Raw genomic sequence first — 26747 nt, forward strand, 5'->3', positions numbered from 1 at the left:
TCGTATATATACATATGATCACTTTAATAGGGAAATTTAAAAAATCTGTAATAAACATTTTAGTGACAGCTGATCTGAAATAATTCACAATTGACTTAATAGTTGTCGCTGTAATTGTTTTCCAATAATCACGTAGCTCTCAAACTTTTAATAAAATAATTTCAAATGTTCTTACAATGTGCTTAGGTGTTTACATGCATAGTTTATGAAATACGAAATCGCTATTTTCGATACATGCAATGACAAGATGTATGTATCAAATCATAGTATTGCGTGTTTTCTACACATATACATTACTTCCTTACTTTAATATTGGCCCGTGCATAAATAGAAATTTTGTGTGTTATTCGTATTCCATACTTCACATTTCACTATTCATAATTAAACACAAGTATTATCAAAACATAATTTAAGGTTGGTTTAAAGGTACAAGTTTTGCCGATAGATGTTACTACAGTCTTCATATCTTTCATGTATTTTTTTTTACCTTTCACGAAAATTCACGATTTCACTTACAAATTTCAAATTACAGACTTCAAATTTTTAGAAAAACAGCTTCATAACCTATCGAAGTCAACAATCTGTGCCGATTTTTTATTTAGAATTTTCTGCATTGTTGAAATGGCTTAATTGTTGAAATTGGATATCCACATCTTGAACAATATACTGTTTCAACAATGAAGAAAATTCGAAATAAAAAATCTGCACGGATTGTTGCCTTCGATAGGTTATGAAGTTCCTTCTCTAAAAATTTGAAGTCTGTAGTTTGAAATTTGTAAGAATAATCGTGAATTTTTGTGAATGATAAAAAATACATGAGAGATACGAAGACTGTAGTGACATCTAACGGTAAAACTGTGCCTTTAAACCAACCTTAACCAAGTTTTTCTAGACCACGGAGTATGCATCTGTACCAGAATTAAAATAGAAAGGTAATTAAATCTAAATATCTCTGATAATTGTGTAAACACCAGAAAAGAATCATTTAAAATGAATTAAAAGTATCCGTTAAACTACTTGTTCCATTAATATAATTTGTTGAGACTGTACGATAATGAATAATCTACAGAACAAAACTGAGGTGAATTCTGTCGCTACTATAAATTTAGTCACTGATTTAAAAACCAAAACTACATTTTTGTTCACAAAGAGACTTTTATATTGCAATAATAATAATAATAATAATAATAATAATAATAATAATAATAATTTCGTTAAGTAGTAAAATATTGTGTGCTTGCTCGGAAATAAGTCATTTTGCTTTGCTGAAGGAGGGAGTAAGACAACACTAGCCACAAATTTGTTAGTTGGCTTTCTCATGCTTTCAAATCTTCAAGTTCTGCCAGTAAAAGTAATTTGCAGTGTAATATTGAAACTAACAAAACGTTATACAGAGTAGTCCAAAAGTATGGAAACAATCAAATAAAATTCAAACCGTTCAGAATTGCAAAAAAGGGGAGGAGTGATGATAACAAACGAAGAAGAAATCTTTTGAGATATATGGCACCATCGGCCGTCGTATTGAAATGGCGTGAACTTTTGAAATATGAACCCCATCATGTAATGCATTAAATAATGCATTGCTTTTGGCTCTACGACCAACCGTTGCAAAGTTTAAACCGTCTTTCTTTTGTTTCAGGTAGCGTAACAAGGGATGAGCGGTTAGAAATCGTGTTGATCTCAGGAAAGCTATGGTGGAGAATAGAAAATATAGGGAAAGATACTGAGATAATCAAGAGAGCTCTAAAGAAAATAGGGAACATTTCAACATACAGGAAAGGGAGTACGAGACTATTGGACGTGTTACGCATGAAGAAAAAGGAGAAAGAGGAGGAGGAGGAAAACCGAGAGGAGCTGATGGAAAGAAGCGGAGTGGTTTATATGATAAGGTGCAGTGATTGTAATGGTTATTATATTGATGAAACGGGTAAAAAACTAAAAGAACGGTTAAGACAACACCAAGATGATGAGAGATTGGAAAGAGAAAGAAATATCATTTTTAAACATATAAGGGACACGGGGCATAATATTAATTGGTGCGAGATTGTAGTGTTAGCACGGGAACAAAGGACGCTAATAAGAAAGTGGAAGGAGGCCAGGTTCATTGAAAAGGAGAAAAGATGTGTTATGAACTGGGACACAGGACAAAATTGACGAACAGTGGACAAGTAATTGGAGAATCTTAATTTGTAGCATAGATTTCCACTGGACCAGGGAGGGAAATGGATCTGCACGGTTTAGTTTCATTTTTGTCAACTTTTGTTATGATTGGCTGAATCTGTTTTGATCAGCCAATCAGTGTTCAGAACCATTTTCTGTGATTCTGTTATATTTAGATACAACTCTCTCTTGATTTTACAGTGTCTGATGAAGCAAATTTGTTCAGTTACTTGGAAAAACTGTCACATTTATTATTTTATATTAAACGTTACATTGCTCAGCAATTTGTATTTTAGTGTAAGGTATGCAATATAGCAAAACTAGTATGAATCAATTATTCATGCAACATATAGTACCAACCGCCGCTGACGATTACTAATATACGTGTAATAACAATACAAGAAATTTTAATATTATATGAGCTACACTAGAAATCAGGGAATACCAGCTTCAACATTAGCATGTTAGAAATTTAGTTCACCAATGAGAAAGGAAGTACATATATTGAAAAATATTTGGAAATATCCGTGCACAATATCAAACATGAACAAATTATATATCTACTAGTACAATTTTTCATGGTACTTCTCCAGTATATTACTAAAGTGGGAGCATATTTATTCTCTGTTTAAACAGGCATTCTATCATGACATTGGCTGGTGAACTGAATATAACCTCATATGGGCTGCATTTTATGCCTTGATGAGAGATTGCACAGATCTTAAATAATCAGCCCAATAGATTCTAACCACGTACTTGGCATATTTTCCATGTTTGGATTCGCACACATATATACAATAGTTTTCCTGGCCTTTCACCGACTCTGCTCCATTTGCAACGTACATTTCATTTCCCTGCTTTATCCATTCTTATAACGTTTTCCCAATTCATTATTACAATTTCGTCCCCTCCATGTTACTATCCCTGCCTTTTAACATGACTTCCATTTTCGTACTCTTCCTTACCATCCAAGCAATATATATTTGTATTGTGATGGTTCTGGTCAGTACTTGAACTTGGGTTCTTCTTTCCATTGTGGTATTATCCAATGTATCAGCTTTAAATTACCTAGTTGTGTTTCCAATTTTCTTGCTAAAGCTAATGCCATCTTTGCTTCCCTTCTTCACTTTTTCTAGCAAAAGTTTCTGCCCGACTGCATAGTCACAAATTCTAAATCTTAACTTCAATCCTTACAATCCTCCCCTTATACTTCGAAATCCTCGTGGATTCTCTCTTAAATTATACTACTTCTGTCGTACCTTCCTATGTGATATTATTTGCCTAATCTGGTCCAAGTGGCACATAGGTATTCTTGGCAACTTCTTCGCCGATTGCGGCGCGCGATATTGATCTCTCGCATCTCCGATAGATTTTCCCCGTTCCTCATTACACTTCATTTATAAGACTTCTAACGCTCCCTGTACTATGGCGCGCTAGTATTGGTACCATCCTCGTTCTCTCTTATCCTCATTTTGGTCCATTCAATTCAACTTACCTCTCTCTTGCCTCCGTTTTCTACTCCATGATAGACTTAATCTTCTTTCTACTCCTCCATGGTTATTTCTACTTCGCAAATGCATTACTCCTATCTGTGATTTTGGTCACGATACTGACACTGTCAATAATTTCATTTTCTTCTATACTCATTGCCATCAACACTGTCCTCATTATCTCTAAATACTTAATAAATATCTTGCTTTTTCCCCTTGTAATGTGGATTCTGTGATTTTCCCCCCTTATCTCCATACATTCTTAAAGCTTACTATCTACATTCATGACAATGTGTTTCATTTCGCATCTCAAAACAATTTCTAATGATTTATCTTATTTATTCATCTTTGTGTTTCGAAAAGTTACCAATTATATTTGCAGGGATAACGATTTTGATTTTTACTGAACATAAGGAGTTAAAAATAGAACTTATACCATGCCTTTAACAAAGCGCAACCTTAATTCTACCTTTTAACAATTCCGGGACCATAGTATATATATATATATATATATATATATATATATATATATATATATATATATATAAAACTAAAAGTGTACCATATTAATAATAAGAAAAAATTGAGTTCGACAGTGACCGTTAGAGCGAGTGCACCTTGAGTTGTGTGCTCTGTGAAGAAGAGAATTGAGTGGGACCTCCTATACAGTATACCTACCAAGGATCTTATAAAGTAGAGGATGTGCCCTTACAACAAAATCCTGAATCCATACGTCACAGTTTCGCCACCCCTACTCTGCCCACTCCGCCCAATAGGATCGCAATGTTTTGAGCCAACAATCATGGCGGAAACTAAAGTAGCCAATCAGACGATGGTAGAAATGAGAGTAGCCAATCAGACGTGCCGATGCTCGATTGCTTTTTGGCTTCACCGATTTAATAGGATGAAGATACATATGGGCAGATCCTCTATTTATAACATCCTTGATACCTACACTACACTGATACTCTCTTCATTACATTTACACGCTCATACATCCCCTTCTTCTTCTTCTTTTTTACATTTTTTCTTCATTTTACATTTCCCACTTTTCTCTTTTATCCTGGTCCAACTAGACCTTCAGCCCTCTTTTACTGTCTAAACTTCTCACAATCTTTTGACCTTTTCCCGACTTTGACCTTCCTATCCTGATTGTGACTTTCACCTTAGTGTTTTTTTTTTAACAAAAATTCTCCTTGTGAGATATACAAAAGACAATTTAATTTTTGCATTAATTTAATCAGAAACATACAATTCGGTTCGTCCATGCGAACTTTTTTTTTTTCAATTTACTGCTAATTACATATTTTAATCAATTTTTATTCATAATCCATTCTACTATGACAAATTTAGTGATTTTGCCGACTTGTTTCTATAATTCGCGGCACTAGTGTTATTTGGCTCCTACACTTTTTTGTATGTCAAATAATAATAAGAAAGAGGACAGAGGAATTTTCTCACAGGCAAGAAGTCAGTGATGCCAATTGAAGGGAAATTTCCCTTGGCGCAGGGAAATTTTGAGTGAATTTTGGAGAAAAGGGAAATTGCTTTTAATCTCTCAATATTGCAGGGAAAAATTTGAACCTCTCTTCAAACATTTATAGATTGAATGTATTTACATATCTGATTAATCTCATTAAAATTCAGTATAAATTCAACATTCTATTTGTTCCAAACATAATCTGTTGCACATATTTCACATAAATTCTCACAAGTTATCTTGCTTTGCATTCGTTAATATTTATCAACATTACACATCGATCAACATATTCAATTAAATTCGAAACATTACATCAATGCTTATTTGAAATCTTTTATCAAAATTAATCTTCACATTGTTGAATTAAATACAATGCAATAAGATGAAATATTTCTCAATTAAATCAATCAATCTCAGGGTCTATTATTCCAACTATTATAACAGTTTGGTTTGGAGTCGTGTTCGGGACGTGTTGTTTTGGTGCGTTTGCAGTTTAGTCCGTAGCTCTGGCTTACGTTTCTTGCAACTGTTAAAACAGGCCGGTAGCCAGGAGAAAAATATAGGGGAGGCCCGGCTGAAGTTATGGGGGGCGATACAACCATATTATAGTTTATCACCATATTATAGTTCATTTGCAAGCCAACCGTGAAAATTTTATAGGGGACAGCAAAAATTTAGGGGGGCAGGCCCCCTAGAACCCCCTTGGATACGGTGCTGTGTTAAAACGATCTGAAGTGTTATATCACCAGTATACCATACTGTTAAGTGGTAACAGAATGAAAGGCAGCAGTCGTTCGCGTGAATCTGCAGGAACTACAGTGAAAAACGGGCAAAAAGAAATGAACTCTCCGCGGAGGAAAAAGTTCCTCGTAAGCAGTTTTAAAAATTTAGGCCTGAATGGATGCAAGACCCGCAATTTCAAAATTGGCTGCAGCCAGTGAGGGATTGTGATCTGAAGTGCCGGTGTGTTGCTTGCAATGTTGTGCTAAATTGTGGGAAAAGTGATCTTAAAAAACATTCTCGGGGACAAAAACATGCATCTAATATGAAAAGTTTGCGCTCCGTGCAATCGTTGAAAGATTTTATGCGAACATTAAAGGCAAACGATACATCTGAAGCTGTGAAAAGTGCGGAAATTAAAATTGCAACATTCTTCGCTGAGCACAACGTTGCCTTCCAGGTGGTTGCCCATCTTGTATCACTTCTGAAGGATGTATTTCATTACTCCGGAATTGCGAAAAACATTAAATTAAGGAGGTCAAAATGTACTGCGATAGTAAAAAATGGGTTGACCAGGGCTAAAATTGAACGGATTGCTGATAACTTAAAGCAAGTCCCCTTTTCTATTCTCGTGGATGAAAGCACTGATATTTCGTGCCAAAAAACGTTGTGTGTTATGGCCCAATACATTTCACCATTTAATGGTTGGGTCCAAACCCAGTTACTGGAGTTAGTGAAGTTGGGCGCTAAAGATTGTTCAGCAAATGCCATTTATTCCGCTTTCTGTGAATATTTGCGGGAGAAAGACATCCCACTGAAGAACATTATCGGCTTGGCGTGCGATGGTGCAAACGTGATGGTGGGTACAAACAATTCGTTTTCCTCATTGTTAAAGAATGACTGCCCGAAGTTAATAATGATGAAGTGCATTTGTCACTCTGCTGCGCTAGTTGCTAGCAGGGCAGGCGAAAAATTACCGTGACCTCGGAGGAATTGCTTGCGAAGAAAATCTGCGTGTCGTGAATGTAAATATGTATATATGGGCGAATACTGGGTCATTAGTGTATGTGTGTTTGTGTAAGTTTACAAATGTTTCTGGTGACTGTGCGCATAGAACTATAAATTCTTAAGAATTCCGCATCTCTAAACTTTGATTTTGTTTGTATTGTGTTACGAACATTTCTCGTGTACAGCCAAAGACAGTAGCAACTCGAGTTTTTTTTTGTAACTGTTCGTATTCGGTTCAGTAAATATGGGAGTACTGTTCTTAAGTAAGTACATACCAAATATAAGCTTAATATTTTCTTTGTACCTTAGATTACATTAATATTAAAATCTATCATGATATCTAGGATAAAAATTAAATTTACATAATATTTATTTTATGTTTTTAATGATTTATTTAGGTTGTCCGTCCTGACCGAGGTATTTATAGGGTTTTTCCTCAGTCACACCAGGCAAATGCAGAGATTGCACCTTTAACATAGGTCCTGACCTACACCTTTCCATATCCTTTCCCCTCCTCTTCGCGACGCCTTAGATACCTAAACAACAAATCAATTTCAAATTCTGCTTAAGCTCAAAGGAAGGCTGTCAGGCATCTGCTTGTATGTGGTTATAAGATTGGGGTGAGGGGGTGGAAGCGAAAACGATTAAAAATACGTTTACTAAATACAGTACTTGAACGGTTTGGATGAAGGGAAATTTTGTCGGAAAAGGGAAATTCTGAAGCATGTGAAGGGAAAACGGCTCTGAATGAATTTGCATCACTGCAAGAAGTTATCGAAGAAGAAGAAGAAGAAGAAGTATTAGACTTACTGTGGATTTTGTATCAAGCAGAAGTAATATTTATGCTGAATTTCTGAAGTGTTAAGAGAAGGTAACTGCACATTTGGTTTATGCTTGATATTATGGGAAAAAAGTAGAAAGTGTATTTGTTACAGACTTTAAAAAATTGGAAGTATTAATAAATACGGTTGCGTAAGAGGAGAGTGGTAATACTTGAAATTTACTTAGAAATATTCTGTAATGGGTCCATACTTAATAGAAATGCATCCCTTCATTGGGTGTAGGTTATATTTAGGGGAGTAAGACGTAAACATACTGATTGCACTACAATTAATACGGGGTGGCCCAAAAGTAGGTATACAATCCCGTACGGATATAGTATACATGAAGCTGCATCAGTTCCCGAAGGAGCAGCACGCTCATACTTTTAGGGATTATTCATTGAGTATGTTCGAACTTACAAAGGGGGTAACAAAGCGACTTTTATTTACTTATCGACTGATACGAAAAGAAAAAAGAACGTACCTGTACTTTATATCTGCATGTGTAGTGCCCTTGTACTTTATCTATGACCATATGTGTGGGGGGGAGGAGATTTAACGCATATCGCATGTCTTGTGCACATGGATACTTCTTACTATTGCACTACGTAGAAAATTTATGGTATTTCATGTAAAAGTGGTAATAGAACACAGAAGAAACGTAGATCAGGGGGTTCTCATGTATACTATTACCATTAATTGATGCTGGTATGTATACCTACTTTTGGGCCACTCTGTATATCTTCTGCACGTTAAGATTAGGTGCTATCCTAGTTTATAGGATCAAAAATTAGTAAAATTATGAAAGAAATACGTTAGGCTACTTGATAAAGCATGTATTTTATGCTATATCAAGTGTTTTTCCACTATCGTCGCTTATATATATACACCGTCGTTTAAGCGCCTGGTTCCCATGGATGCGCTCCTGCCTTAATACGTACATTTTAGTGGCCACCTAGTACAAGTTGGTTTCTAAGTTCGTAGGTTTTTTTATGTACCGTATAGGTTTTATGTCATATCTAAGTACTAATGTATCTCCATCTTTAAACACTTTTTAAGGTAGTAATAATGAAATTTCTACATTATAGACGGTTCTATCAAATTTTGATACATTCATTACGTGTTCAGATGAGGTTAGAGCTTTGTATTTCCTTCAGCCAAGCATATACTAAATAAGGAGTTCCATTACTACTTGTAGATTGACTTCAGGAGGGTTCAGCAATGAAAATAAAGAATGGGCGTATGATATAAAAAACTATTCACAAAACACGAACCGACTTGTGCTAGATGGCCACAAAAAAAATAACGAATGCTATCTAACCGAGTCGGGGCAGGAACGCAGCTGGGGGAGCGGTAGTAAGGGTTGATTCCGCAGGGAGCATGTGCGTCAGCGACGGTATGTGTACGCATAAACGAGGATAGTGAAAGAGCACATTTACCCATGCGACTACCATTCGAAATTCATTATAATATTCTGTGCACTGACCGTCTTTAGTTACATTCACACCCTCATTCCTTCACATAAAATTTTTCACATCGTATATTTTACCTATAAATTTTCAGTTTGGTAGAACCGTCTGCTCAACTAATCCTTAATTTCCTTCTAATAAGTATGCTCCTGTAAAATGAGATGGCACGTAAGATTATACAACAAACATTGCACTTTCTCTTACATTAATTCTTATTATCATGAATGCCTGCGTTTTAATGGAGACGTCAGCAGGGAGAGTGTGGAAAGCAGGGTTGGCAAAAACCATAGTTTTTATTGAAAAAAATTAAAAACAGTTTTTTTTTGTGGGGGTTTAAACTTTTTTAAAAGACTTTTTTTTTTTTTTTTTTAATAATTTAGTCTATGTATTTATATCACATATGGACAGAAATAAGTTTGTTTCACCTTGGTGTTACTATTCAACAACCGGGTTATGCTGGAATGAGTCACATAAGCTTAAAGCAGAGTCCAAACCATTTCTCGACTTACATCCGAAACAAATTGTCCTCCATTTGAACTCGAAACCGGGACTAATTGACCACAAAAGCGATACGTCTGCTGACTAACGCACAAAGGACTCCTGATACGTTATAATGATCTTTACGTACTTTTAATATAATTGTCTAACTGTCAAGAGCCATTTGAGAAGGACAAAGAGATAAACAGTTGCATATGTGAAACCATTATGCAGAATTATATCTGGACAATTTCAAAATACTGCAGAGTACAGAAGAACTAATTAAGTCGAAGTTAGTTCACTATGACTTTTATTGGTCCAAGTTAAAAAAATACAACGATTTAATTTGCATATCGGTAAGAAAAGTGAATAAAGATAAGAGTTATTTCAGTCCACTTTGGCTCTGACCCATTTATACATAATAGATACCACAGATACATCTGATTTCAGTAAATGTCTCTCGTGGGGTTTGTGTGACACCCCACCCCCCCGCCAAAAAAAGAATATTAAACATTGTTAAAATGAAACAATATTTAGAATTTTTCTTTGATTACAATTGCATAACAATAATAACACAACTATAAAAAAATCACAAAAGAAGCATTCATAAACTTACAAAAAAAATGCTTTTGTAGTATAATCTCTTTGAGTAATGAATGGGAAATTTAGGTCTGAATATAATACGAATAGTATGCGGGAGTGACACGCGATAACCCACAAATGTGTGTTCATCAAGATTTTACGAACACTTAAACTTTTACAAACATTTTTCGTTTTTTGGTTTAAACCAGTTCGTTTTTTTGAAAAAAAAAAAAAAGCTGGTTTAAACTACCTTGGTTTAAACCAGCCAACCGTGGTGAAAAGCTATTTCGAAGGCGCTGTTTTACTTTTGGCACACCACATTCTGGAAGATTTACATGTAAACTTCAATACTTTGCGTGAAAAGACTTATTTATAAAGGACATATTTCTGCAGGCGATAGAATTAAATAGGAACTAATACAGTTGTATTTTAGGTGTACAAATGTAGGGTTACTGGTGTAAAATCGTTACAAGCGCATTACGACGAATAAAATAAGTGAGTGCATATGAAAGATGACTAGAAAACAGACAAATTCTGACCAAAGCATATATTAACTAATAATAATAGCGTTACAGTTTCGGCAAATTAACTTTGCCTTCATCAGCTAATGTGTTTTTATACAAGAAGTTCCAAAGCTAGAATGAGTGGTTTTCAGAAAGATAACTGTATTAGATACTATTTTCCACCAGCAGTGTATTTCTGCGCAGTATACAGAAGCTGTATTATATATTTACAAATGGATCGTACTAATATGAAACCATGACAAGTGCTAATGAAAATCGTATCATTGCCAAAACTCAATTGCTTTCCCTGTCCTCGCTTACGCGTATACCCATCGTCGCTGACAGTTCTGCTCGTTTCGGACGCACCCCCTGGCTACCGCTTGGACACCTGGCACAGGGTGGTTTGTTTTCACTGTACTTTTTTGCCATACATCCGGATGCTGTATTTATACGCAAATTGTAAAATTATTGTAATTTTTAAACGATTACTTCTAATCGCCCGCGTTAAATTTTATCTGTCCCAAGTGAGATATTTTCATGTCACCCAGCGCATATAATTTAGAAGGAAATAAGAAACAAATTACTGAAAGAATTATAATTTTTAACAATCATTTGGGCTGGTGTGCCCAAAGCAAACTTGTACAATTTCGAATACTACATTATATTCCATAGGATGGCTTTAGAAGAGTATGGGGTAAGTTGCTATAAATATAATGTTTCCACGCAAGCTACATCTCGTAATGCCGGAAAGATTTTACTTTTACCAGTGATTCGTCGGTGTGTGAGAGCATCATTGAATAATGACATACATTGTTCTTATGTAGTTTGTTCCGTACTTTTTTTTGTGTCAAGCACCTCTTGTCCTGTATTTCTTTTCAAAATAGCACATTAAGCCATTGATTCAGACACTTACTATCGCTTTTCTGGTAGCTCAGTTTCGATAGATATATTTAAGTTTTACGTACGTCCCACGCTTATGCCGGCTAGGCAAAAGGTGGCGTTGATAATGAGAAATGAATGCAATGGTGGAATGAATAAAGTGACAGGAAAACCTACGAACACGGTGTTTGTCCACCACAAAGTCCAGTTGCCGCGAGCTGGGATCAAACCAGGGATCCCACGTACCAGAGGCGAACGCTCTGTCACTGTTTAAAAGATATTTTGTCTATCAGGATGAAATAAAAAAAATCAATGTCCACTTTGTGATCTTTTATGCCCTTCCCAATGGTCTAGTGGCAAGTGCGCGTGCACCTTTAGTGCACTGGGCCCCGAGTTCGATTCCCAATGGGAGAGCCTTGAAAAATTTGAACTCAGTGAAGTAATTCGGATTGCACTTCGAATTATAGAAGCAGGTTACATATGTTGGTGCTGAAAAGAAGTGTTAAACTTAAAAGTAAGAAAGAAAGAAAAGTCCATGTCGGAATTTTTACACTGTCTTTAGTTTCCACTAGTACTGGATACAAGTATTATTACGGTGTAGGGAAATTCTGTCTTTTTTAAACCCATATTCCGTTTCGACAATCTATGTATTAGATTACCATCAGAGAATAAGCCTTTGTCCTACTATCCACTTAAGAATGCTTTATCCGCAAGTTAATATACTGTTTCGTACAAGTACAAAGGATTTTCGAACATTTATTCTTTTTTTCTTTTCACGATACCACATTCAACCTTCGATTCGGACACGTATGTACTGTCTTTCATTTCGTGCTGCCAAAGGTATGTATCCAAAAATAGGACCCATACACTATAATGTTTTATACTGATACGAAACATTTTATGTATACAACTTCCAAATCTTCGCAGTTCTATTCTGAATCGTTACTTCTGTCTAGTCCATAGTGTGGCGTTTTTACTCAGGAAAATGAAAATCTGCTGAATGCGTATTGATCAGCTTAAGTGAGACAAGTCTTAGAAACTTCATACTATATTACATGTGTGTGATGGTTACTGTTCATTACAATATCTTCGTGTAGTTCGAATGTGGGCAATCCTCCTGTGTTTTCGTTCATTTTCACTGAAAATATCAAAGTATAATTTTATTAGAAATCGGTTATGAAATAGACAAAGTTTTCTTTGTCTCCGTCTTTTTTCCTTGTTTATATGGGGTCGGCATTCCCGTCTTTAATTCTTTTTCCCCTACTGTCCTGGGCGCCTTCCATGTCATTTTAAGTTTTCCCTTCTTCCATGTTTCTCTAGCTTTCCAATTCTCTTTCAAACATAGTCATCGTTTCTTCTTACTACATGTCCTAGCCATCTAAGCTTCTATTTTGAAAACTTCTTTTCAGGAGTTTTACTTCGACAGTGTCTCTTATGTAACCGTTCCTTATTCTGTCCTTCCTCGTCACATCCTTCAATTAACATCCTCATTGGTCCTTGTGATTGGCCACGTTTCACTATTTACATCATGACCGGTTTTATTACTGTTTTATATATACGGCTTTTTAATCTGCGACTTCCTTTCTTGTTACACAGCACTCTGCTCATTCTTCTCCAGTGTAGCCAGCCGGATTGTATTCTGTGATGGGTTTCTGTATTAATCTTCTATCCTGAGATATGATCCAAGATACTTACACCGAAGCAGGTATTTCCTTCATCTCTTTCTTTCCACTTACATTTCCTTGTTCCGCCACCAGCTCTTCTTTCCTTGTAGTCCTTTCCCTGTTGTTTTCCCCAGCACTTCTCCGATTTTCCTCACGGTATGACTATTCAACGTCCATCATTGTTGTACATCTTTTACCAACTTTGTTTGTTGTAGAACCTTTTCCTTGATTCCTTAGTTTTTCATCTTGTTATCCTTTGGTCTCTCTGTATTGGTTTCTCGTATTTGACCACTGTAAACGCACAATTGACTGGAAGCAATCTATGCTGTGAGGACACACTTTCTCCATTTGTCACCTTTCTGTCCTTCATTTTCTTAAGGCATTTCCTGCTGCACAGTATACAGTTGATGGGATTTGATCTGCCCCCTCTCTTGTAAGTTATAAACTGGCTATTTACTTCTCGAAATAGGTGTTAGATAAAGCGGGTCGAATGCAATTGCTTGGCCTATTATTCTTCCACCTTCTGCATTCCTTTTTCCAAACTTCCACTTCCCTAGCACTCTTTCTTCCTCTTCTTTGCTCTTCCCTGTGTGTCCATTTAGGTCACCTCCAACAATTAACCTGTCAATATCAAGTACTTCCATTAAAATTTGATCTAACTCTAACCAAAAGCTTTCTTTTTATTCTTCCTTGCATCCTACTTGAAGGGTATAGGCTGCTCTAAACTGTGAAACTTTTAGTGTTCAGCTATTTTATTAGTTTCAGATCTGCACTAGTTTATCATTACTTGCTTTAACTCACCAAAATTATTCTTATAGTCAGGTAGATCAGGCCTACAGTATTGCATTGACTCTTCTTAAGCACTAAATCCAACCACTAAAAGTTTTCAGGTATTTGAGCCAGAAAATATGGCTGTTTAAATCTTTCTATATAAGACAGTATCTAATTTGTTTCTACATGGAAGAGTTCGAAAATAGAAAAATTAGTTATCTTTCGCTTCTACCGATTGCGCCATTTGAAGATATATATTAAGTTATCAAAAACCAATTGAAATTAATAGTTACGGTACCAGAAATAATAGTGTTAAATTACACAACTTTAAATAATCTATACTCTATATAACAAGTCACTTTTACTGGAACAATTCCGTTATAGACTATCTAGTGATACCTCTATATCTTCTTGAGTGAAACATCAAACTTTACAGTGATTTCTGATGTAATGAATAAATCTATACCCAATTATAAAATCATTTCACCCGTATTCTTCCAACTATCCTACATCAACACACATAGACTCTTCATTTAACTACACACATTTCCATTCCGTAGGGATACGACTCCTTCAGTGTAGGGCATTTCGACGAAAGAACGTTTGAGTAGTTCGGTGTAAACATTCCAATCGTCACACCAAAATATTCGCTTTTCCTAAAGAAAATTATTAATTAGAAAGAAGTAAATTCTTGAGAAAATAAAAGGTCAACTAATAACTAAAATCAGGGTTGGCTGGTTTAAGCCAAGGTGGTTTAAACCAGCTATTTCTTTCCAAAAAAATAAGTTTAAACCAAAAACCTAAAACTGTTCATAAAAGTGTAAGTATTCGTAAAATCTTGATGAACACACATTTGTGGGTTATCACGTTTCACTCCCGTATATTATTCGTATTATATTCAGATCTAAATTCCCATTCATTACTCAAAGAGATTAAATTGCAAAAGCAACTTTTTTATATGAGTTTATGAATCTTTTTTTTTATAAAGTTATTATTATTATGTAATTTCAATCAAAAGAATAATTCTAAATATTGTTTCGTTTTAATAATGTTTACTATTGATAAAATACATCGAAATGTCGTATGGGTGTCTCAGGAACGTTGCGAAATAGATTTATTTATTGACGCTGAATACTTTGCAGTAAATAATGTATATATTGCACATAAACAGAATAGAGTAATAGTAGAATTGTAATGTGTTTCTCGGGAACGTTGTGGAGTAGATTTATTTATTGAAATTGTTTTTTTATATTTTGCTGTATAAACATATTTACAGGTAAATAATGTACAAATCATATATTTTATGTAGAGCACATTTGCAAATTAGAGTTTTGACTTAAAGCATTTTATTGCACAGATTGCTAATTTCGTCGTAAATCAAAAATTTATCACGAAAGCATTTTATTTTATCATAAACGCATTGTTATCAGTCTAATTACCTCAATGTTACAGTATGGCACAGTATCTTCTCTATGGCATAGCAACTACACTATGGCACTTCGAGTGTCAGATTGCAAAGTTCAAATATATATATATATTTTAAGATCTCAAGTTTTATTTTATATAATGTGTGAACTAATTCTCCCTTTTTGTTTCTATGAATATTCAGTATGAGAACCTAATTAATGCTCTCTTCATATTGCTATCGTTACTACTCTGTTTGTTACTTGCTATAAAACACAGAGAATGTATATCTCATGAGAATTCCAGAGCTGTTTTAAAGATATAATGGAGCCCCACCCTCACCCTCTTAAGAAATATTTTATTTACCGGAGGCGCTTGTATACGAATTTTCCAAAGAGCTCCTTCGTGGCTAAGCGGTTAACATACGCGCCTTTGGCGTGTGAGACCCGTGTTCGATTCTCGGCGGGAGCACATTTGGTTCGGATTCCGTTAACAACTAATTTTCCGAAGATAAAACCTAGGCAAATCGCTTCGTCCTACCCGGAAAATCATTACACCAAATTTCATGAGTCATTAGAGTTGTTTCCGATTTTATTTATTTATTTATTTATTTATTTATTTTTTATAATGCTGGTATTAGATTAATCTATGCAATGCACACATATTACGTAAGTACGTCGAAAGTAATGCCAGCAAATATTTTATACACCGAAACATCCTTTACAGGCAAACGTGCTCACACCAAACGTTCACTGAAACGTCCTAGATCTCATTCCATATGCTCGGTAATTCTTAAACAAGACACTTATTTCGCGGCAAAAGCAAAAATAGGTCCTTGTTGGAGCTTAATATTTTGTTAATCTGTCGTTAATTGCTTCATATGGTATTTATATAATTGAGCGTGTCTAATTTACTTATAATTTTCTCTGTTGTTTTAGGGCCGTAGTAGCACTGCAATAATGGCTCCTCCTATTTTTCCATATCTTCGCCTCCCATTAACAGATTTGACAGGCAACTTGGTGACTCATCAAACAGATGGGAAATGTGCAAAATTTGAGATGCGAATGATGGAGTGCTTAGAGGCTTACGGCATGTATCGAGGGAAACAGAAGTGCAAAGATTATATAGATGACTTCTATGAGTGTGCTTTTCGTCGAAAGGAGGTGAGAAAGATTTTAGACTTCCAAATTATGTTATGCGTATGTATCGAGAGTGTTATAGAAAGGCTATGTATGTCTGTGTGTCTTCGGTAAGTAGGTGTCCCAAGGGTCAGAGCAAAAAAGATGAGGGATACCAAGATTTTTTTTTTTTTTTAATTGATTCAGCATCTCAACAACAGCAATTATCGACAGTTCAGGTCAAGTTTATTGGGTGTCTAATAGTCTGGAAAACATGGAAAAGTCAGGGAATTTTATAATTTCTGGAAAAGTCAGGAAAAAATCATGGAATTTTCTGTATATTCTGGAAATTTTTGGTAAAGTTTGGGAAACAACTTTTTGCTACAGCAAAAGTCATCATACAATGAAGAACTTCAGAAAGGAGTTGGTAACCGTTGCGTCTGGAGCTCGTGGTGTCTGATTTCCACGTTAAAAAGTGATTCTCATGTTCAGAGGTGTAGCTAGGCTGTTGCAACTAATGATCCCCAATAAAGTCCTAAATAACATTTATGTAGGATTAACTCTAATTTATAATATAATGCATATCTACAATAGTTAGATTTAAAACTCATATTCAATTTCCTCCATATTCCATTTTCAGCGCAGTTTGGCGTTCCTCGTGTCTTTTGTGATGTTTATTTATTATTTTGCAGGTAGTTTTTGTGAATATTTTTGGTATGCTTGTAACTTTTTAATAAGATCATTTTCTCTAACAACTGCTCATATTTTTTACAGAAAATGTGAATGTAGTAGTTAGGGCTTAGCGATTACTACCATACTTGAAGAAGTATGTCGATTCAGTTTCAGGTAGTAATCGAGAACCATCTTGTGACAGCTTTGAAATCATGTCTGAAAGATTCTTTGCTTGGAGCTAAATTAGCTTTCTTCCAAACCGCTGCTGCAGACATTCAACCTTTTCTTACGAAATTTCAGTCAACTCATCAATGCTTCCTTTTCTTCATGGTGAAATACTTAAACTTCTGAAGTCCCCTATAACTAGATTTGTTAAATAAATAAATTAATTAAAAAAAAGAAAGTCCATTGTGATTGAAGTAGCAAGTTCTGAAGACCTGATGGAAATTTGCCTAGAAGATGGTAGTAAGGATCTGTGTTCAGCTGAGCAGGTTGATGTCGGATTTACAACACGTACATTAAAATCAGAGAAGTTATCTGAACTGGATATCCGTCGTTTTCGGAGGGATTATTTGCATATTTTAACACTTTTTGTAAGAAAATTCTGTATAAATTGTCTTTGACGGACTTACGATGCTACATGCCTGTCTCCCAATTCAGTTTTAAACAAGAGATTTGGGGAGGAACAAATAACCGTAGCATTGGAAGTGCTTGTAGAGAATCATCATTTGTCTGGCCCTGCTGGTGATGAAGTAAAACGACTCTACAGTGAAGTTTGTAATTAAGATTCAGTTATCACAAGAAGGAAGAATTTTGACGTGACTAAAGATCGTTTAGATCACTTGTGATTCATCATTCTTGACAACACTAACACCAGCAACAAATTTTCAGCGTTCGTTAAGAAAATTCTAGTGTTATCACGGAAACGCTTCCGTTGAACGCAGTTTCCCATTGAATAAGGAGTTTCTTGTAGATAATCTACTCGAAGAGTCTTTAGTTTTGCAGAGAATAGTACATGACGCTGTCACGTTCCACGGAGGTGTTCAGGTAATGCCAGTCTCAAAACAATTAATTCATGCAGCAAGCAATGCAAATGCAAAATGGAAAGAGGCTCTCAGAAGGAAGCAGACAGCAACTGACGTGAGGCAGAGAAAAATCGTTCGAAAGAAAGAGAGGATCGGCAGAGTTGGAAGAACTGAAGAAAAAGAAGGAAAAAATCCTTGAGAAAGCAGCAATAGAAATCAACGAAGTTGATGAGTACATGAAAAATCTTAAGAGAAAGATCCAGTAACGTGATCATATGGAAATCACATGTAGATTTTAGTGTTCCAGATTATAAAAATATTCTGTATTTAGTATTCTACACAGAAATACTAAATATAGAATACTTTTATCTAGTATACTATATTTAGTAATCTAGAATACTAAAATCCACAATGTTTGTCATTCGTGTTAGTATCCATATATTTGTGTGTATTGTCGTGTATGTATTAGCCCTACTTCATGTCCTGGAATAATAAAAAAATTCTAACAAGTAAATCACTTGAAGAGTCTAGTTTATGTAACTGAGTATACCTAACAAGTATGTGGTATGAAATGTTAAATCTTCTGCATTCTGTTCTTAATGCATTTTTGTGTATTATTATGTATGTTCTGTCATTCACACTTTTTGTATTTGAACTATATATATATATATATATATATATATATATTAGTTGTACTGATAAAAGGAGCGGAGAGAGGTAGCTGTAAGGGGAGATGGGAGGCCATCAAGAATACATTGTATTTAACAATATTGTTTTTGCCGGAATAAAAGATACTTAAGCGTTGTTCAAATTTTCATAACAACTATTGCAACTAAGGGAACAGAAAGAACAGATATTACAAAACTACAAATGTTACGAAACGTCAGGGAATTTTATTTGTCTGAAATAGGAGACACCCTGGTTTAACGTTCTGCCAGACGGCAGCAGTTCGTGATACACGATGCTCTTCCAATCCCAACAAACGCACAGCATAACCTTCCTGGGCGTCAGTATGAGCTGTGTCACAAACTGTGGAGCTTTTTCTCACTTTGACCACGATATTTTTCGATATTATTGTCGGAAGTATCCACTTTCCATCGCTTGACATCAACTGCTTGAGCAATGGCTCGAGTTTCTTACGTTCCAGTAGATTCACAGATAGACGTTCGATCGAGTAAATGTTTTTTTAGTCAGATCGTAAGGGACCCAAACGTCGCGCTTCTTCTTGTAGCCGAAATAAAACTGTAAAATGTAGAGCAGTTTTGCGGAAAATTCAGCCATCATCTTCACGGCGCAAGCCAGACTGGGTGACTCACTGTTTGTGCATCTTTTTATATTATCTTTGTAGTAGTAAAAGTATTAGTATGTTTTTATATAACCGATTTACATGTAAATACCAGATTTATTGAATTGCCAGCAAGCTTCAGGCAATATAGAAACACACGAATAATACCACTCATCTCCCTTCAAATTTTTAATTCCTGAATAATACATGCATTTCTACTAAGATAGTTCCCTTTTGATTATTATAAAGGTTTTTCTTTTCGTATCTTTCTTTTTTGGAGCGAGGAAGTATAAGGATATGGTGAAAATTGGCGTGGGGTTTAGATGAAAAATATCTTCAATTTCTTTCCACTTCCATCGGAGGTCTGTCTCTCTTAATAGTGCCTCGGGTTTCTGTAAACGAAATACAGGAATCAAATTACGCGAACATAGCGTCCTAGAATGCAGGAATTACTGATTTGAACCATTTTTGACACAAGGCTAGACCTGCGAATGTTTCTTTATATGTATTTATTATGGCGCGGTGAACAACAGGAAATCCGCAATGGAAGAGAACCGAAATTCGAAAGGTTTGATCAATTTGAGGAATTTTTGCCATGAGAGTAGTTCTTTAACTTTGAAAAAATTACCTTTTTTTCACTCGCGCGAGAATAGGTGACGAACAAAAGGATATGTGAGGGGCAAATTTCAAATGATATGATATACAGGGTATGATGAACTATACCGATAAAGTGTAAGGAGTGACTACTCACATCAAAACAAGAGAAATAGTTCATATGATCTGTGGGGTGCTAGTTCCAGCGCTAAGGGTCCAAAATCCTGCAAAAGTTAAATTTCTACATGCACTATTTCGACACGAAACATAGTCGAGTAGCGGTTCATATCAGCACAAAGGTAATCATACATACACAATCCAAAAATCCTGCTTTTGGATTGTGTATGTATGACTTCCTTTGTATGGAATGTAGCTAATTCCAATGTGCAATAGTTGTGTAAGGGATTCCCTACAGATATAATTCCCAGACATACTCTTTAACAGAATTCTCAGATATGCTCTGACTTAAGGTGACTCAAATGTAGGCAAAAGGTAAATCTTGACATCGTGAACATGGAATGCTTCGGAGGGAAATCGAAAATGTTAGGGATCGGCAGTTAACGGTTTCTCGTGATCGAAATAACGTGTGCTGCGATGATTTGTTTCGTGCTTATTCGTGAAAAAAGAGAAAAACACGAAATACACCGTGACAAAATACATCGCCGCACACATTATTCCGAACACGAGAAACCGTGGAGCTGGTGGTCCCTAACACTTCTGACTTGCCGTCGAAGCTTGTGTTCTCTGCTGTCAAGACTTAACTCTTTTCTACTTCGGGTCATCCTTAAAATCAAAGCATATCTTAAAAATTCTGTTGAAAGCATGTCTGGGTAATATACCCTGTAGGGAATCCATTGCACGTTGATGATATATGCACTTTTGGATTGCGTATGTATGACTTCGTTTACGCTGATATGGACCGCCACTCCCCGGTTTCTCGAATTCGAAATAGCGCGTGTTGAGATTTAGTTTTTCATGATTTTGAACAGCGCTAGCTCTGAGACTATGCACTTTTTTCCCCACTGGTTCATATTGTAATGTATCACATGTTCCTGTATACAAACAATGCCATATACTCTTGTTTGTAAACATCACCATATGGATTTACTACACACCACGTGGGATTACTAATTACGAGCAGCAGACTACGAACCTCCAGCATCTACAAATCACATGGTGACAGGACAGCGCCAAGGCCGCTCTGGACACTTATAAATTCGGCAGCAACCAGCGGTCCAGTACCAGTTCTCTGCTGTTCCTCCTACTCCTTGCCTTGGAGCATTAGGAGTAACCTACCCCCAAAGCCTGTAGTCTTCTTCGGGACTCTTGGCTATTCCTTTCCTCCTGGCTTAGCCTGCTTCGGGGCTCTGTGACTTCTAACCCTCTCACTGCTTGCTTCGGAGCATTGGGATTTCCTACTTCACTCTACTTAGCCTGCTTCGGGGCTCTGTGAAGATCTTGTCCGCGACCTTACGGCCATTGACTACCTAATTTATTCCTGACAAATTAGAGAAATCATTTTGTAGTATATTCTGTAAATAAACCGGTAATAGAAGTCGATTCTGAACCTTGATGTTATTAAACCTAGCTCTATCTACCAAGAAATTTTACAATATGAACTTTTTCTCTTGTTTTGTTGTGAGGAATTACCTCTTACGGTTTGTCAATATAATTCATTATCAGTCTGTGTGTAAGTGTTCGAGACACGCGACTAAGGCGGTCTAAAGCTCAGATTCAACAGTATTTTGCAAAAGCTTCGCGCGTTTTTGAAATTCGTAATACAAGAGTAGACCTTTAGCTGTGAAAATCCAAATTCACCGTTATCACATAAAACCGACTAAGACGATATGCTTTGATCGCGTGTTCGTACATTTTCCTCGCTGAAAACTTGAAAAAAAAAAAGAAAAAAGAAAAAGAAATGACGATCGTATTCATGTTGCAAAGTGTAAATAAGAAAACCACCACAGCTAGTACCCACTGTGTGGTGATCAAAATTCTGAACGGGATGAATCTGAATTCAAAACTAAGAGCCAGAGGGACGAGAGGGAATGGATATTCCGGTTTTTAGTGGAACTGACGAGTTTATTTGTATCTGTTGTCACAGATGGAAGGAAGAGAAGATTAAAGAATGTGCCGTAGTGTTTTGTAGATAATTAGCATGTTAAAGTTACAACATTTAAATCAGGGTATTACAACTCGGGTATTTATTACTTCTATTTTTTATATTGCAGAAATAATATTTACTATTTATTATTTGGTTGATTGGTTTGGAGCTGAGTATCTCTTAGCACCTAGACTATAGGGACGTGCTTATCGCTAAATCAGAACACTTGAACTCTAACGGGGAATCGAACCTGGGTCTTCCACGCCCCAGTTGCGTACGCTAACCACATAGTCATGAGGGAGTACTGGTATATATTTATACAATATAAACTGGTAAGCAGATAATAACTACGTACTGAATTAGAAATGTGCATGATATGATCTGTAATAGCTATTGCTTCAAAATGTACATATTTTCTGTAAGTTGGCCATTTTCAATGAAACCGATGATGGTAAACATAAACAGATTTCACTTATATTGTCAAATAAAAACAACTTCACTGTTTTTATCGTTCCTGAATATAGTTTTATCTTCAGCCATGGAAATTTCGCGAAACACCCGGGTTTGATTCCTGGTGAGGGCATGTGGTTCTGTTTCCACGTTTAGCACGTCTCATGTAGCCTAAGTGCAGCAAGAGATATTAAATTCAAAACTAGCCAAATAACGTGTAATAAATATTATTTCTGAGTTTGCCATTCGCATAGTATGATGTAAGTGTTATAATTTTAACGTTTAACTAGCTGAACCTAGCGCATCGTTCTGTTATGACCATGAATCTCCTTCCCGCTGTACATGTCTCCGTACTCACACAAGTAAAGGATAGGAGACTCACAAAGGAAGTGAATTACTATGTATAAATGTTGGAGTGAGTTTGTAGCAAATTTGTAGAAGTAACACGATATCAAGTGGAAATATTTTCAACGAACTTTCGTTACTGAATTCTCTGTGTCTATCGTTCCCGAGATATTGGCTAAAAAATGGCCAATTTCCAGAGATTTAAGGAGCCATATCTCGGGAACCGTAAGTCATAGAGAAATCATATTGGTGTTGATCAATATCTAAGAGGACGGTAAATATCTTGGTACCACATAGTAACCGGTGGCCACTGCCCAATTGGCCAGTGGCGACCAATTAATATCGGTACCAAAATGTTTACCATCCTCTTAGGTATTGATTAACACCAATCTCATCTCTCTATGACATACCGTTCTCGTGATTTTGGCCAAAAAATGGCCGATTTCCAAATATTTAAGGAGCCATGTCTCGGGAAACATAAGTTATAGAGAAATGATATTGGTGTTGATCAATACCTAAGAGGATGGTAAATATTTTGGTACCAAATAGTAACCAGTGGCCACTGTCCAACTGGATACTGGTTTGGCCAGTAGCTACCAATTAATATCGGTACGAAAATATTTACCATCCTTTTAGGTATTGATTAACACCAATATCATCTCTCTACAGGTGTCTACTGATACTAGAAATACTGGAAATACTTGAATTATACTGGAATTTAATTTTGGTACTGGAAATATACTGTAATTTAGATTCACATACTGGAAAAATCATGAAACTGGTAATTTGTCAATAATGTTTTTTTTTTTTTTTTCTTATTTATTTTAATAGTCTTAGAAACAATTTTGTTTCCATTGAGATTGTAAATTTTTTCAAAGCAAGATCTGTATACATTTTGTAATTAGACAATTTAAACCAATGAGTGGAGTGGAGGGCTGTGAGGGTACTTGGGAGGCTCTTTAAAAATGTTTTAAAAAAATCATTTGTATTTCAAAAAATCAGGGCTAACTAAATTTATTAAAAATGAAATATTCAGTTACAAATCTGAAATAATCAAGTGTGTGATTATTCCGAAATAACTTTTAAAAAATGATTGTATTAGGTAAAGAAATTTTACTGATAGTTACACTGAATATACTGGAAATTTGAAAATGAAAGTCAGTAGACACCCTGCTCGATGACTTACCGTTCCCGTGATATTGGCCAAAATAGTTCCGATTTTGGGAGATTTAGAGCCATATTTCGGGAACCGTAAGTCACAGAGAAATCATATTGGTGTTGATCAGTACCTAAGAGGATGGTAAACATTTTGGTACCAAATAGTAACTGGTGGCCTTGATCAACTGGCCACCGTTCCCCAGGTATTGACCCAAAAAGTTCGAATTTTGGGAGATTTAAGGAGCCATATCTCGGGAACTGTAAGTCATAGAGAGATGATATTTTGTGAATTTTTGCGAGGAACAAAACAAGGTGCGGACAAGAAGGTTTACTTTTACATGTAGGAACAATCACAGTTATCCTTCTCGCTCCATCTCTCCATTCTTTTTAAGTTCGTTCCGGCAGTGCTCTTGGAGCATTCTCAACTGGTTTTCTAATAAATCCATATCTGTCCGAGTACGCCTCATTGCGTCTCTTGAAGCCTTTGAAGTTGCCAGCATGTAATAGGTTTTGCCATTCAGCTTTAAGCAAAGCGCCTGGAATGACCGTCAATCCACCATACGTAACTTCTCTGCTGGTTGCCTAACACCGTAGTTTCGGTCTGCAACAATGTTAATCTAATGGGCTCAAAACGGCTCCTAAAATGTTGAATAGATCAATAATGACACACTTTTTTAACATTTGAATGAGAACTGGACAATCTACACAAAAGTTGGAATCGACCAGTGAAAACGGCACGTTTCTAGCACTTGTGGTTTTCGAGATCTTATTGTCGAAAGGATTGCGGACAAACATATAAACATAGCATTTTAATATATAGACTAGCTGAACCTGCGCTCTCTACACAGCGCATCATTCACATATGAACATGAATCTCCTTGCAATTCCTCACAACATCTGTACATGTCCCTTTACAGGCAAAAGTTAAAGACATCGTGACAAAAATTGGCAAAGGATACTGTAAAAGGGATATTTTTTCAATATCTCGTACCGTTTGCAAGATTTGAGCGCACTTCCTGTTGAAGTTTCTAATTCATGTATGATCAGTGTTTTCTTTCTTCTTGCATGCAGTATGTAATAAGCAAATACATTACATACGTAATTAATTATAATGCCAGTTATATATGGTGTTCATTGTGCAAAACACTCGAAACAATAAAAATTCATCTTAGACTGGAATTATTATTTGTCCATGAAACAAACGTCTGAGACATATAAAACCCCTATATACAACTATGTAGTGTTGGAATGTATAATGCGTAGGATATGACGATGCTTTTTTTTTTTTTTTCAATACTTCCAGTGTATCCGTAAAAATGTAATAAAGAATAATGGCCATATTTTTTTTAAATATTCAATTAGAACTGGACAATCTACGCAAAATTTGCAATCGATTAGTGAAAACGTAATCTTTCTAGAGCCTGTAGTTTCCGAGATCTCATTGTTGAAAGGATTGACCACAAACATATAAACGTCCACAAACATATACTTGAATAAACTACGGAGACGGCAGCACAATTCATTTACATTGATATTGAAGAAGGCTTATTAAAATGCAAAGGCTTTGAACAACAATTTTAAAATATAAACTTTATAAAAAAAACGTATTTAAATTATTTAAAGTACACATACTTTAAAATATTTGTCTTTGTTAAACGTGAAATAACAAATAACCGTAAATAAAAGGTTTGAAATCCTTGTTAGAGGTTGGAGTTCAGCCGTTTTTACTGCTATTGTAGCACTTTAATAGATAGATAATAATTTGTAAACGTAATCTTTTATTTTTTAATTTTCTTAAGGTTGCTATGTAAATAATATAGCAATTTTTTCCGTATGGTCGTTGAATAATTTTCGCTTTTATTTCAGTTCGAACGGTTGATTCAGATGAGATGGGAACGTCATCGCCAATACTACCAAGGTGAGCGTGAAGAACATTATGCGCAGGCACCAAAACTGGACAGTTTCTAGAGAATGCTTGTAAATAGGTCTTTTCAATTGAGTACCGTGTGGAAGTAATTATAGTGAATTTTCGTACAGAATGTATTATACCTTGTTAAAATAAATATGTTACTATTATCCAAGCGCCTTTTTATTTAATATTTTATAAAGTTTTGTCTTCTGTCAATGATTTGAGTTGTTCTCCATGTGAAAGTCTATATTATAAGTCGGCCTTGTTCTTCAGCCCGTCCAGTGGTATGGAATTTTGTGATGTGCGTTTGGAAGGCAGAGGAGACATATCACGGCAGCTCACTGAGTGCCGGAGTAGCATACGGCTGGCCGGATTAGAGTGTCTTCCGTGTTTGGATGTCGAGAGTTTATTTTGTTGTTTATTGTAATAAAAATATGTATTGTACAACTAGTGAAAATTCTTGTGGAACGCCACAAGGACATGAGAACGTACTGCGCTTACGTGACTAGCTAACATACCTCTTTCACCAAGATCACAATCTCAGTTATCACTACACTACGTCTTGCAAAGCAGCGCATTTGCTGGTATCTAGTTAAGCAGTGTTGATGAAAGCTATCTTCTAATGGAAGAAGGCACGATAGCTCAGTGGTAGAGCGCTC

At 35.7% G+C, this 26747-nt stretch overlaps 1 protein-coding gene across 1 annotated transcript; it reads left to right on the plus strand.

Moving 5' to 3' along the window:
• The first annotated feature begins 7585 nt into the window (after nucleotides 1-7585).
• On the plus strand, nucleotides 7586-26255 carry ND-15 (NADH dehydrogenase (ubiquinone) 15 kDa subunit). Its single transcript, XM_081736960.1, has 3 exons — nucleotides 7586-7729; nucleotides 16367-16591; nucleotides 26046-26255. Exons 2-3 carry the CDS (start codon nucleotides 16388-16390, stop codon nucleotides 26145-26147), a joined length of 306 nt encoding a protein of 101 aa, XP_081593086.1. The 5' UTR covers nucleotides 7586-7729; nucleotides 16367-16387; the 3' UTR covers nucleotides 26148-26255.
• The last annotated feature ends 492 nt before the right edge of the window (nucleotides 26256-26747 follow it).

Source organism: Thermobia domestica, chromosome 13 (assembly GCF_964235325.1).
Source record: "Thermobia domestica chromosome 13, izTheDome1.hap1.1, whole genome shotgun sequence".
Lineage (NCBI taxonomy): Eukaryota > Metazoa > Arthropoda > Insecta > Zygentoma > Lepismatidae > Thermobia > Thermobia domestica.